This window comes from Patagioenas fasciata, chromosome 5 (genome assembly GCF_037038585.1).
Source record: "Patagioenas fasciata isolate bPatFas1 chromosome 5, bPatFas1.hap1, whole genome shotgun sequence".
Lineage (NCBI taxonomy): Eukaryota > Metazoa > Chordata > Aves > Columbiformes > Columbidae > Patagioenas > Patagioenas fasciata.
The window spans coordinates 8084752-8098542 of record NC_092524.1 but is presented as its reverse complement, the minus strand read 5'-3'; the positions used below and the strand labels follow the sequence as shown (position 1 = coordinate 8098542).

The window sequence follows — 13791 nt, the reverse complement described above, 5'->3', positions numbered from 1 at the left end:
AGTAAACTGATAACTGAGAATCCACTTGGATTTGAACGATTAGGAGAGAAACATGCAAAACCCAAAAAACCTAGAGCTAGTGAAGACCACAAGGCTTCTACAAATTGGGAAACTCAAATCATGGAGTTAGGAAAATGGGCTGACAGACTGTTTTCCTGGTGGTTCTCTTCTGCTTGGCCTTTCGGTGTATTCCTGTTTTCCATCAGCTGCTCAAAGCAGTGGAACCCATTTCCTCCAATGCACATAGAAATTGCAAAGGCGGCTGCTGCTAAGGATGAAGCAATGAGATAAATATTGCTAGGTTTTGAAACTGCACACAATCCAACAGCTACTCTTCTCCCAAGAGCTAACTGGTTGGAACGGTGGAAGCCCTGAATTTTGAAACACACAGAAATGTGGATTTTTTTTCATGTAAATTGATCCACTAATAAATTTAAGGAAAGAAATTTTTTTTTTTTTTAAAAAGGAAACTCCTTCTTTGAATTTAATATTTATTATCTCGTGGGGGCATGATTAACTCTATACCAATAGGTACAGAACTCGTACACTCTGAGATATATCTAATGTCTACCAAAGGAAGAAAAAATAATAAATCATTTAGATCTGGAACAGTGATCACAATGGAAGTTTCATTTGCAAAGAATTTATGGAGGCTTGAAGTCAGTATTATGTTTTGAATAAATGCACCATTGACCAGTATCAGATTTCCATAGGCTTTATCTTGTTTTCTCTAAGCAACTGCTCATAAACTTTTCTAATATCTTGATTAGCGTGATGGTGCTACTTGCAAATCTGTTCATGGGGCTATTAATCTGTGACAGTGAAATCTAGAGGAAAGAATCGCACTTACTTAGTTGTTCCTTTCATTGTTTCGTTTAAAAAACAAAACAAAACAAAAACATAAATAGTTTGCAAGGGTTTCTTTGTGCTGCTTTCTTTTGAACTAACATGTTAAGTATTTCAGGAAAGGTTTGTCAAGCCATCAGAAAAGTAAGTCTTAGTTCTGATCTAAACTTTTTTGAACACTGCTTTCATGTAACAGAAAGGAAAAACGAGTGGTAGATTTATCATTTTAAGTGTCCACAGTCCGATGGCTACAGCAAACTCTCGGTGCTTATAATTGCTGTGTCGCCTCAGTACTCAGGCAAATTCTGTGGAATCAAACATACATAAAATCTGAGGGAATCACGAAGAAGAGATTTGTCTTCTAAGGCAAGTTCAACACATGGGCACCCTCCCTCCTCTCCTTTCTTCCCCCATCTCTCCCTGCAAGCACCATCTCTCACTGTCCCTGCACATCTCCCTCTCAGCATGAGCTTTGTGAGACAAGGCTGTTGGTAGCAGGTGAGTCAGCAGTGGCTGCTGCCACGCGGTGACAGTCACAACATGAAAGCAGCGGAGTCCTGCAGTGATGTGCTGATGAGAACTGTGCAGGCACCTGCACAGCCCAGTGTGGTTGTACCCGATTCTGTGGAGGGCACCAGGTCTTCTGTCCCTGCTTGCAGCAGATCTCCCTTGGCCTGGGGCCCTGGAGCCGTGGAGCTCTCAGATGACCGTTCATCCTCGCAGCTGGACCAGCTATCCCATGCAGCAGCATGTCATGTACACAAGGGAGAGACTAGCTTTAAAGATTTAGTTTTGAAGGAAAAAATATATTGAGTGGGAATGCTCAGAATAAATAACTGGGAAAGCTCTTGTTTTGATTGGAGCTACGTTTTTGCTGCCCGTTACTTCCAGCCAACTAGATGAGAAAAATGAACTTGTTTGCCTTTTGTGTATTGCAGCAATCCGAATGTACCAGTACATATAGTCCAGAGAGAGAAAAAAGACACGTACCTTTATGTATCTGTAGCTAAATGAAGAACTGGGTATGCTCAGTGACTGATGAAGCTAAAGGGCTGTGCCGAGGGGCTGAGGGCGGTGGAATCTCTCCCCAGGCTGGGAAGGAGCTGTTGGCGTGTGCCGTGCTAGTGGGGCTGGGAGCAGGGACTTGCTGTGTTGCAATAGCTCTCCAGCTCCAGCCCTGCCACCCCCTCACAGGTCACATCCCTGGCAGATCACACAGAGCTGTGCCGCATCACACAACAACCATCTGCGTTCCTTTGCTTACCCAACGTCTCTAAGCACTCCACAAGTACTGCTGGAGTCCCCCAGTGTTCTGGCAAAACTGCTGTTGCCTCTTCCATTTCTCCAAAGCATTCAGAAAGCACTGAATAGAACCCAGGAGCTTTTGATCCTCACCTGCTTTAGGCACTAGACACATTGTCTTCACTGCTCACCTTTTGCACTCGCTGACCGTCTGCAGGCAAAGAGGATGTGCTTCGCTCTCCCTGCTGCGTGGTGCAAGGCATTAGACTTTGGTGGACTCAAGTCCTTCAGCACAGATTTCAGTGTGACCACTCTTGCTCCTAAAGGACCCTTAGTCAGGTGCTTACATACGTGAGTTCCTCTGAAGTGTGTAGGATGAGAACAAAATCCTGTGAAAAGGGTTTAAATGCTCAGTTGAGGTAAGACAGACCAACTTCACTGGAGCCCCACTGGTTTCCCCGTGAGGAGGGCTGGACAAGAGAGTATCTTTGCACAGGGCTGCAAAAGGGCTTTGCAAGAACAAAGTGAGATTTGGACTTTGCTTGCATCGTTAAAGTGTCGCTGTTCAAGAATGGACTTGAAAGATAAAGGCATGGATGTTTAGTGTTTAGGAAAACATGCTCATGGCACTGGAGAATCTGGTAAGGAACAATTCATGTTGTGTCCCTGTCCTGTAACATCCAGTGGGCAGTGAGAGCCGCAGCTGCTGGTGGCAGCAGTTACAAACTGCCCTTCCGTACCTGTGAGGTACCAGAACTGCTGCAGTGGGGGCTGGGAACAGCAGGTCCACTTCATCTGGAGCTTTCATAACACTTTTGAGTGTATAAATGTTTGGTTTACACTTCCAGTGTGTACCTGTATTCAAAGATGGTATTCCAGGTGGCTCAAAGAATTATTCAGATTTATGTCTATGACAGATACTGTTACTGATTTGTTTCGGTATTACTACATTTACAGTTGAGTGTGCCTTTATAGTGGGATCTGCACTCTACAACCAGGGAGAAATCAGTTCCTTAGATCTCAGTTACCACACATTCATGTATGATGTACTAAATTTTAGAATTTTTTCCCCTCCTAAAACAATAATTTTATTACTTTCAGAACCGTTAGAGATAGTGCTAAGAACTGAGCATGTTGCCTAAGAGCTCTTTTTTCCCCAATTTGTTTTGTATGTAAGTACAAAATATTTATTAGAATTCTATAGAATAGTTTTAGCTGCTCCATAACTGTATCCAATTGTATATCCAAGACTTCTAAAACGTCACATACACCAGATCTGAAAGATGTTACTGATACCCAGCCTTCTATGAGCGCTTTTCCTCAGAACCCCAGCGAGGGCAGGACACATAGGGATGCTTTATGGCCCTATACAGCTCCGTGATTTATACCGAGCTTCGTCTTAGCAGCATGCCAATAAATTTAGCAGAGCCCTCGCAGTACCTCGTACTTTAGCCCCACCTCGCACCGCTCCGGCCCTGCAGCGGGCACCGCACAGTGTGTGTGTGTGCGCGGAGCGGGGCTGAGCTGCCCGGGGGCGGGCACGGCGGGGCCCGCAGGTGCGGGAGGCGGGGAACCGGGGAGCCGGAGCGCCGCCGCCACCCGGACCGCTCGCCGGGTTGAACGCGGGGTCAGGGCCCGGCCGTGGCCCGGGCCGCGGTCCCGACGGGCCGCCGCGGGGCTGGGCTGGGCCTGGCTCATCAATTTCCCGTGCTCGGTGCCTGCGTCCCGGCGCGGCACTAATGCGGAACAAATTGAGACATATCCTCGCCGTAATTAGTTCCAGCGTTTCAAAGATTTACGGTAAAATAATGGCCTGAGCCCCACCGGCCGGGCCCGGCCCTCGGCGCTCCGCACGGCGGTCGAGGCGCTGGGGAGGCGGCCGTGAGCTCGCCCCGCCGCCGCTGCCGCTCCGCTCTGCTCTCCGCTGCCGGGCCGGCGGGGCCTGCAGGAGAGGGCACCGCCCGCCGGGGGCGCGGCCGGGGGACGCGCTCGGAGCTGGCACCGCTCAGCTGGCGAAGCCCCGGCCCGCGCTCCCCCGAGTGCTTGGGCCGGGGAAGGAGCCTTACAGATCCAAGGGAGGTGTACAGGTCCCCGGGCGCCGACGTCCGCCGCGCAGCCCCGGTGCGGCTGTTCCCAAACCTCGCCATTGCCAGCCCGTGGAGAAACCTTAGCGCTCGGGATGGCCTGTGCCCTGCTCCGCTCAGCAGAGGGGCCACGCACCTTTCCCATCTTGTGCCATCAAAAAAGACTTTTTTCCCTCTCAAAGGATAAACAAAATGTCCTCTTCCCAGCTCGGAAGCGTGCCAGTGACCCTGTCAGCCCAGGCAGGGAAAGCTGGGACCGGCCTTGCCGGAGGCTCCTGACTCCCGTGGTGCCCGCAGTGCTCGGCGGGGAGGCAGCGAGTAATGCAGGATTGGGCCCGTCGTGATGAGCTGCTGCCCTTCTGCGCCTTGCATTCCTGGAGATGCTCCGCCGTTTTGTTTCTGCTGCTCTTGGCATTTAAATAATCAAACTTTGATCAGCTCCCTGAGTGAAAGGAGACAGATCCCCCTGAGTGCTGTGACCGGCTCGAGCGGGATTGGAAAGGCTGGGGATTTATCTCTCTTAAAGTCGGTCTCCCCCACCTCCGAGACGCGAGGGGATCATTTATGGAGTTTAGTAAAGTGTAGTAAGAACTACTGGTCTGTTAATTGGTTAGCACGTAAGGAGAGAAAGCAGAATGGGGAAACGCCGGCTGGGGAGGTGCTTCAGCTCAGGTTGTTCCCCTAGCCCGTTTTGCCGGGGATCGAGTGAGACTCTTGGTAGAATAATCCTGTCCAGGAAATATGGGTTGTGCGATCTTGTAGAGCATACCTTCGAGCACAGTCGAAGATTGAGCACTATCAGGAATTACCATAGCTATGGAATAGCGAGCAAAACAACAAAGGTTGATTGCTGCCTGGCAGAGATTTGGATCGGACCGAATTTGGAGGGGAGAGGGCAAAAAGTTCCGGACTACCTGGGTGTGGACACCAGCAAAAGCGATGCGGTCCCTGAACTGCCACCTCTCTTGCCATTGCTCTTAGCTGGGCGCCGAGGCCCGGACGCGGGCGCCCGCTTTACGGGGCATGGAGTGATTTACTCTGCGACTGGAATCGGGGTTGGGATCTCCGGGGAAGGATGTCCCCTGCACGGGCAGAGCAGCTCCTCTCGGCATGCCGGGGCGCTCCCGAGGGGACCTGCTGCCAACGCTCCTGACTTGGGCTAGAAAAGTGCGCTCCCTTTGCAGCGGGGCGGGAGGTTTATGTCTCTCCCTGGTGTTATCTAGAAGAGAACGGCTGCATAAAGTGATGCTGGCCGCTTCCCAAAAGTCCCCAACCCGTCCAGCGGAAGAAGGGTCGGGGCTTCCCTCCTTCTCGTTGGGCTGCACCGCTGGGTTTTTCTCCCTGGACGTCCCGGGGCGCGCCAGCCCTGTTTGGGTCGGGCCCGCTTCGTGACCCGCAGGGTTGAGGCGTCCCTGGAGGGCGCAGGTGTCGGTGCCAGCGCTGCGCAGGGCTGAACGGGCGGCGCCGGAGACCCCGGCCGTGCACTTGCTTTCCCCGGCCAAGCGCTGCTTTCCCCGACCTCACTACCGGCAGCCGCGGGGAGGGAGGATGCGCCGCTGGCCAAAGGGTCTTGTTTCATCGCTGGGAAGGGTGAGAGAGGCGAAGACTGGGAAGGACTTCGGCAGTTCTTCCTTGCAGGTGAAATAACGCAGACCTAAGCGATCAAGAAAGCATCTTTCCCTTTCAAGAAGATTTATCAAGCTAGGTGGTTTCAAGAGAAGAAAAAACCGCACACTAGTTCGAACAGTCCGCTGCGGGAAAGGCTTTTTTCTGTTTGTACCAGGAGAGGTCTAGTTTCCACGGGAAATTAAATACTCCGCTTAGGCTGGCCAAAGGCTTCTATTACTATATGTACGTTGTCGATTTTGTAGCCGGAGATGAACGGGACCGACCTCAGGTGTCGGTACCGGTGCGGATACCAGGCCGGAGGGTGAGTGCGGGGTGCGGGGAGCCCCGGTGCTTAGGGAAGGGGAGCGGTGCCAAGCGACGGGGCCGGCGGTGTCAGCAATTCCGCCCTCACGGATATGGGCTGCTTTCGCAAACGCCGCCCGGGAGTGGTTTAGTTTTGTGTGTACTCAGAAGAAACGGCAGATCCTGTAAACTTAGACGATCTTTAATATCGACACAAATAATCAACAAATCTTTCGCTCTTACGTTACACGTAGGTTTCTGTAACAAATAAATTTACGCATCGAAAGAGAGATTTTAAAACGGGGTTCTCTGAGGACAGTTTGTGAAAATTGAAGTCATTTCACTAATAAAAACCCGGACGGTTTTGGTTAAAGAGCTTAAAGAGAAAATGAAATTATATTTGGCAATTCTAATAACGAGCTATTTTAATTTATTTTGTTGTACCATTCACCGTGCGAATTTTAAAACAGGGTTTCAAGATCGGCGATGCTTGCGGTAACTTTTAATGCCGCAGAGGCAAGGAAATATCGAAGTGTATATTGTCACCGGGAAGACAACGAGTTCGGTCTTCCCAGCGGCAGATAAACGTTCGTGGCGTTTCCCCGGTTCCCGCAGCTGCAGAGGGAGGGGGAGGCGGCCAGGAGGCTGCGCGCTGCTGAGGCCGCTTTCCGTGCCGCGGGTTTAATAGCGGCCGAGGAAGATGCGCAAGGGCCCGCCGGTCGCAGTGCTTCCCCCACGTACTCTGCCTTTGCGAGGACACTGCATCGGGGCGCAGCTCCCAGGAGCTGTCCCACGCGTGCCTGTAGGAGCAACCCTCCCCCTCCTCGCCCGGGTGATTATTAATTAGTAGTTTGGAAGGATGATGGCAGGATCGCTCTTGTCGCATTTGGTGAGAGCGTCTCCCGAGGGGGAGGCTGTGGGCTCGCCCCTGCCCTGAGTCCCGGCAGACTCCTGGCTGTGGCAGATACCGGCACCTCCCGCCGGGCTCTGCCGCCCTCCCCGGGGCTCCCTGCCGGTCCCGCACCGCCGAAATCATGGCATCCCTCGCTGCCCGGGCCGACCCGAAACCCGCCGTGTCGCCTGGAGGACCGTCCGGGGATAACGTATAAGATGCCACCGGAGGCTGTCCCGCCGCCGCTCCCGGGATGCATGCTGAGGAGCTGCTGTCCAGGAGGCTGGGGAGGGAAGAGAGAATCCGGGGCTTCAAGAAGCAGTGCCAGGTGAATCTCCCAAAAGCAGGTTACTTACAGCGCTGCGATCCTCCCCCGCCCGCCCAGTCACTTCCTTCCCTTTCGCACTTAGGTCGGAGGGACGGGGCTGGGACCGGGCCCACGCTGGCCCAGGACCCCTCGCAAAGGGTGCCCTTCCCTCCCGCCTCCTCGCCGGCGAGCCCTCGGTACCCAGCACGGCCGGCTCTGTGCGACGAACCGCGGCCCGACGGCCCTGAGGCGCCGCCGCAGAGGGAGCGCCAGCGGCGCGGGGGCGGGGGGGCGGGCAGGCAGCCAGGACCCCGCGGGAGCTCAGGGGGACCCGGGTTCCTGCCAGAGCGGGAGACGCACCTGGAAAGACACTTTCCCCTTGCAGGGACAGGGTCCACCCGCCCCGGGCTGGGTCATTTCCCCTGGCTCCTACAAGGGCGGAGGCTTCTGCCCGCGGTCCCCAGGGCCTGCGACCCTGCCGCCCTCGGGAGTCCCCACGGACGTGCACGGAACTGGCGTGGGAAGTCATCCAGCACGTACTTACTGGCCACTTGGATCCCTCTAACAGTCTCGCAAGTCTCTCCCAAAGCGAAGGGACGTTAGGGTGAGATTTAGTGGCGCTTGCACCAGAAGAAGGGTGGGAGTGATGTGTAGGGGAGATATATTCTCCTACAGTAACCTCTCCCTTTCCATCCCCGGCTCTCCTCGTCCCCCCCTCCCCTTCCCCCGCGTGTCTGGTCCGGCTGGGTTCAGCAGAGAGGGCTGTGGGCAGCCCCTCGGCGGAGGTTGTGTGAATGGAGGATCGGCGTGGCTGACTCCTCCTCCCCTGCAAGCGCCTCTATTTGAGCTTTGCAAAGTTGAGGGTGAGCAAGCATCCGAGGTGAGGCGTACGAGTCGCCTGTGCCCCCCGAGCACGGACCGACGGACACACGCACATACAGACACACACGCACAGCCCGCTCTGCCCTACGCTGCGAGCGGGTTGCACCCGGAGGCGATCCTGGAGAACAACCTTTCCCTGTCGCTGTTGCCGGCTCCCGCAGGGCTGGACCCGGGGAGCTGCGTTGCGGAGCAAACTTCCCCCAAAGGGCTGAGCTCGCCAGCCTGGTGCCTGCAGCCGGAGCCGGCCTCCGGCTTGGCGGGCAGGGGCCAGGTGTCCTGGAATAAGTGCGGCCCGGGGGGAGACTGGCTGCCCGGCGGCAGGCAGAAGGTCTGCGAGCAGATGGGCTCCGATGTTCGAGACCTCAACGCGCTGCTGCCCTCCGTGCCCTCCCTGCCGGGCAACAGCAACTGCACGATGCCGGTGAGCAGCGCGGCGCAGTGGGCTCCCGTCCTGGACTTCCCCCCGGGGGCCTCCTACGGCTCGCTGGGGCCACACTCCTTCATCAAGCAGGAGCCGAGCTGGAACGGGTCGGACCCGCACGAGGAGCAATACCTGAGCGCCTTCACCGTCCACTTCTCCGGCCAGTTCACGGGCACGGCCGGGGCCTGCCGCTACGGGCCCTTCGGCGCCCCGCCGCCCAGCCAGCCGCCCTCCGGCCAGGCTCGGATGTTCCCCAACGCGCCCTACCTGCCCAACTGCTTGGAGAGCCAGCAAGCCATCCGCAACCAGGGTAAGGGCAGCGCTGCCGGGCGCCCCGGGCTAGGGGGAGGCGGCCCCCTGAGGCGTCCGCGTAGCCTTGCCGGGCCGCGCTTGATGTAAACACCAAGCCCAGCCTTTCTCTCCGCAGCAGCCGGGCAGGGTTAAGCGAGCCAGCCCTCCCGTGCCTCCTTTCCTCCATGTACGGCAGCCGCGTCGCTCTGGGGAGTTTTGGGAGCCACGAGTTACTTGCCCCCACCCTTCCTGTGGGGCAGCGGGCTGCGGCGGGCGGCTCTGCCAGGCGGGCTGGAGCCCCCCCTCCCCGGGTTGGAGCAGCCTCTCGCCTAGCAAAGGTTTGTTCGGGCCGGGCACGGCACAAGTCCTGGGACGGATGGGGCCGGTGCCCCGATACAATTACCCCTACAAATCTTGGGGGGCGGGGAGGTTGCTACCTCCGATGCGTCTCCTGAGGCCGAAAACCGCTGTCTGCACGTTAGTGTTTTCAAGCCCCTTGTCGCATTAACTTCGGGAGGGCTGAATGCCCCTGGGCCGGGGCACGCAAACAGGGGTGCCTCGTAGTTTCTTTGTGGCATCTCCGTGGCCGGGCCAGGCTGCGCTCTGGCTCGCTGCGGTCCCCGGTGTTTGCACCGCCCTGAGAAGCTCCCGTGGGCTGCATGGCCGGGCGATGGGTCATCCCCTGCTTGTGGCACTGGGATCATCATTTAATCTTTTTTCTTCCAGTGGCTGAGGTATAAACATCTGGTGGTGCAAACGCGAGGAAGAAAGGAGAGGGGGCGAGCGTGCAGAGAGCTCGCCTGAGACCTTTCGGGTCTTTTCCCCCCTCCTTCAACTGGGCCCGTGTTCTTGAGAGCCTGCCCCGCACTCCTGGCTCCGGGGCTCTGGCTGAGTGGGGCTCAAGCCGTCGCGACCCCGCGACTCTGAGGACGGGGGAGCGGTGGCGGGTGCGGGACACGGCCGGAGCGGGTGGAATTCGCCAGGGTTTCGCCGATTTTGGCGCAAGGTTCCCCCGCGCCCGCAGCTCGGGCTTACTGTGCGCTTCGGGGCTGAGGGCGACCGCTCCCGGAGGACCCGGTGATTCGGGGTGTCCCCGGTTTTCTGGCAGCTGACGAGGGGAGGCAGGGACGAAGAGACAGAGCGGAGGCCGTGGCCGGACGGTCGTGCTCTGTGCTTGCCGCCGAGCAGTGGCCCAGGGCCGGCGAGACGTTTGCAGTGAGAAGTGATGGCGGCAGAGGGAAAGCGGTTGTTCAGCAGCGCGGCCGCGCACGGGCCTCTCTCCCTGGCAGTGTCGGGTCGCTGTCCCGGTGCCACCGCTCTACTGCCTTCGCCCCCCGACCCCTGCACCCACTGTCCGCCCAGCACCGGCTCTAACGTCGGAAATCGCGAAGCGGGGTACCAGGGCCGTGCCGCCGAGCCAGGCTGCGAAGAGAGTGGCAGCATCGCTGGAGCTCGGGTGGAGGCTCGGCCGCGGGGGTGAGAGCGGGGACCCAGGCTGCGATCGGCAGAACCCGGCGGGGAGCGCCCTCCCGTCGCCCCAGCACACCGGGCCAGGGAGTTCTGCCGGGGATATATTTTTAAGACATGTGAAAGGATTTTAGATGTCGGAGGGGATTTGTAATCGTTGGGCCGAAATAGAGACGAGAAGGTGGAGAGGAGGCAGAGGGAAATTAGCTCGGCCCTGGATGGGTGAGCGGGTGGGCGAGGGACAAAATAACTGCGACCGTGCGCCATCCTGTCACCTGAGTTTAACCACCCCAAAGAGAAACGGAGCCTTTAACGCATCAAACCACGGAGCCCGTGTTGGGCTTAGCTGGGTCTGCGGGCGGTGCTGGGCCTGTGGCAGCACAAGCCCTGCAGACACACACCTGTGCGTGCCCCAGAGCCGGGGCCAGGCCGCCTTACCTCTGCACAGCCCCGGCCGTGGGCACGGAGGCCCTGCAAGAGCCTGGAGGAAGGCACCGTCCCGGGGAGCAGGGGCCGTGTCCCGGTTCCCGGCCGGGCTCCTCCAGGCTGAGCGGCTTCGCCGCGGGTCCGGTCCCGGGGCTGCCTCCCCACACGGGCAGCACTGGGGCTCAGCCACTACTGTTTTCGGAAACACGGGGTGAGCTCCTTCGGCACGGAGAAATTCGGCGAAGGGTGTTTGACATTTTTTTCCCCCGTGGATGGATAAAATGTTCTTGCTTTGACTCTCCTCAAGGTTGAACTCCTATTTTTTTTTTTTGCAGCCGGTTCCTCCGACCGTGGGAAAGACTCTACCTTGGCTCTGCGATGACATTACTGCCAAGTCTGGGATGGGGTGTGGATTAGGGAGCTAAGGCTTTGAAACCTCTGCCCAATTTTCCTTTTCTCCTTCGCCTCTCTCGCTTTCATCCAGCTGGGCTCCTCCAACAGCTGGATGCCTCCAGCGGGCCCCATACTCCAGATGTACAACTTTCAATTATTTTCAGCACTTTTTAATCAGGCCTGGTTCTGATAACGCCCTAATTAAAGAGACCTCACTATCGCCAGCTCGGTTCAGAACTCAACTTTCTTATCACATTCCTGAAGCTTTGGGTCAGGCAACACCGGAAAATGCGGCCAAAACCTCGTTATGCTCTGAGCTGAGTTCTGAAGGTCACTGAAAGTCTGCGCCGGGCCAAAAGTAACGTAGAAAGTGTCAGTGTTTTCTAAAAGTTAAAAAAGAGGCAGAGGGAAATGGGGAAAAGGGAGTTGAAGGTTGAGCCTCTACCCTGAGGGCTAAGGGAGGAGATAAGGAGTGAGAAACAGCTGTGAGATGGGAGTCCGTAAGGTACCGGCCTGTCAGCGCTGCTCGCATCGCCGTGAAAGGAGCTCTGCTCCTGTGTCGAGGGGGATGCGAGAGAGATTTGGCCGGGGACGAGTCAGTTCCACTTCTGTCACAGCCCCACAGTCTCAGGGCCGGCTTAAAATAATCGCGCAGGTGAAGGCTTCAAAGTCTTCTGGATTTTTTTGTTTGTTTCTTCCCCGTTGTTACCTCCATTTCTCCCGCGCAGCCCCTCGGGTTACTTAATTAATGTAATGTCGCTGAATGCAGGCTCTCTGCAGAGAGAAAGAAAAAAAAAAAAGAAGAAGCAACAACTGGATTTCTTTGTTGCCTCTTCATTTTGTTCTCTCTGGATCCCCCTGTGATCGTCGATCGACGGTGGTGGAAGAGAGACCTGCACCGCGCCGAGCACTCGGTACCGAGGGGAACTGAGAGAAGCCTGAAAACAGCCCCGAGTGCTTCTTCTCTCCCAATAAAATCACCCTCCGGCCACATGCCACATCCAGACGGGGCTGTGGAGGATGCCCGGGCTGGGATAAGCGAGTTAAGAGAGCAGGGTGTGAGGGAGGGAGTGCTCTTCGTCGCTTTGTTTTTTTTTTTTTTTCCCCAGACCGCGTCGGACTTTTTGTTTTGTTTTGGTGTTTCTTTTTTTTTTTTTTTTTTGAGAGGGACTCTCGGAAGAGTTTGGTTCTCGGGGTAATGCTGATGAGCCGAGAAGCCTCTGAGATAATATTACTTAGTAATTACTTTTTTAGCCGAAGTTGTTTAGCCAGCTCCAAGTCATTAATGAAAGTTGGTGTCCAAGCACCTGATTTACGATTTCGTGTCGGCCCGGGGTCAGCAGAGGTGGTCTCTTTCCATCTGAATCTGCTTGGTGTAGGAAACAAAATAGACTGTTTATTATTTTGGAGAGCAATTTTCGCTGAAAGGAGGAGTTTTATTTTTGCATGTAACATTCCGCCTCTTTATTGCAGACTCTTCAAAAAGCCGCTCTTAAAAACAAAACAAAAATAACAATAATAATAATAGAAAAAAAGAAAGATTAAAGAGTAACTTCTAAATTGGAAACGGCAGAGGAGTACACTGAGCAGATGGGAATCTTCCTCTCCAATATGAGCAACAATTAATGAAAACATCCTTTTTATTACCGGAGCCGATCTGTTCTCTTTAAACACGAACGAGACTTCCGACTTTCGGCCCCTCGGAGAGGGCTGCCCGCCTCACCTCTCCCTGGGGCGGGGGGTCTCAGGGGGTCCCCCCCGCACCGCCCTGCGCCCCCAGCCTTGCCAAGTGCGAGTGCTGGGGTACGGTGGGAGGCTGAACCAAGGGGCTCGGCCTCGCTGTGTCTTTATACCCACCGTGGGCAGCAGCGCCGGCGAAAGAACAGGACGGTGCAATACACGTGAAATATTCTGGCAGGCCGCGGCGGTGCCGTGGGTGCGAGGCGGGGAGAGCCTGCGGCTCTAGGCCGATCGTGGGCTCCGCTCGCTCGACGCCTCCTCGGAGAAGCTTCGCGGGAAGCTGGTGGCCGAGCGGGCTCAAGGCTCCTCCTAACCCCGCTGTGGTCTCTTCGGCAGGTTACAGCACCGTGGCGTTTGACGGGACCCCCAGCTACGGCCACACGCCGTCTCACCACGCCGCTCAGTTTACAAACCACTCCTTCAAACACGAGGACCCCATCAGCCAGCAGCCCTCGCTAGGTAATTTCAGCCTCCGCGGGGTGCGGAGCGCGGGGATCCGTCTCAAAATGCGCTGGCAATCCGGAGTGACTCCGGAGCTGCCCCTCTGCAGGCCTGGCACAGAACCAGAGCTGCCCACACGCTGGAGGACGGGGCCCTGCAGCCCCCTCTGCAGCGCAGTGCGGGGGGAAGGACCGGTGGCCGCAGCGGTTAATTCTTTGCTGATTTCTCCGCAGGGGACCAGCAATACTCGGTGCCTCCCCCGGTGTACGGCTGTCACACCCCCACCGACAGCTGCACGGGCAGCCAGGCCCTGCTCCTCCGGACCCCCTACAACAGGTACCTCCGCCCGCTGGGAGCTTTCCCTCGCCTCCTTCTGCGCGGGTTCTTGCTCGGGCGCGGTCTCTCCCCCGCATGCCTGTCAAACATCTTTCTATTTTATGCAAGGAAA

At 56.4% G+C, this 13791-nt stretch overlaps 2 protein-coding genes across 9 annotated transcripts in view; one reads left to right on the top strand and one right to left on the bottom strand.

Moving 5' to 3' along the window:
* Nucleotides 1-13791, top strand: part of WT1 (WT1 transcription factor) — a 65679-nt gene that overhangs the window by 20405 nt on the left and 31483 nt on the right. Inside the window, exons 1-3 of one of the 6 annotated variants that reach the window (XM_071808852.1) lie at nt 8057-8895; nt 13239-13361; nt 13577-13679. In XM_071808852.1, the coding sequence (XP_071664953.1) occupies nt 8505-8895; nt 13239-13361; nt 13577-13679 (617 nt within the window). In that variant the 5' untranslated portion in view covers nt 8057-8504. Of the gene's footprint in view, nt 1-8056; nt 8896-13238; nt 13362-13576; nt 13680-13791 lie in introns of those variants that run through there. The other 5 variants (XM_065838854.2, XM_065838853.2, XM_065838851.2 and 2 more) reach the window with 5 other exon arrangements.
* Nucleotides 6270-9194, bottom strand: LOC139828073 (uncharacterized). 3 transcript variants are annotated; one of them, XR_011739262.1, is made up of 2 exons: nt 7823-9194; nt 6270-7258 (listed from the first exon to the last, which is right to left on the bottom strand). XR_011739262.1 is itself a non-coding variant. In XM_071808854.1 (2 exons), the coding sequence occupies exons 1-2, from the start codon at nt 7809-7811 to the stop codon at nt 6923-6925; spliced, it is 816 nt and encodes a 271-aa protein (XP_071664955.1). In that variant the 5' UTR covers nt 7812-7816; the 3' UTR covers nt 6270-6922. The 3 variants fall into 3 exon arrangements, 1 of the variants encoding a protein (XP_071664955.1); XR_011739261.1 differs by having other exon boundaries at nt 7827-9194; XM_071808854.1 differs by lacking the exon at nt 7823-9194 and adding an exon at nt 7332-7816.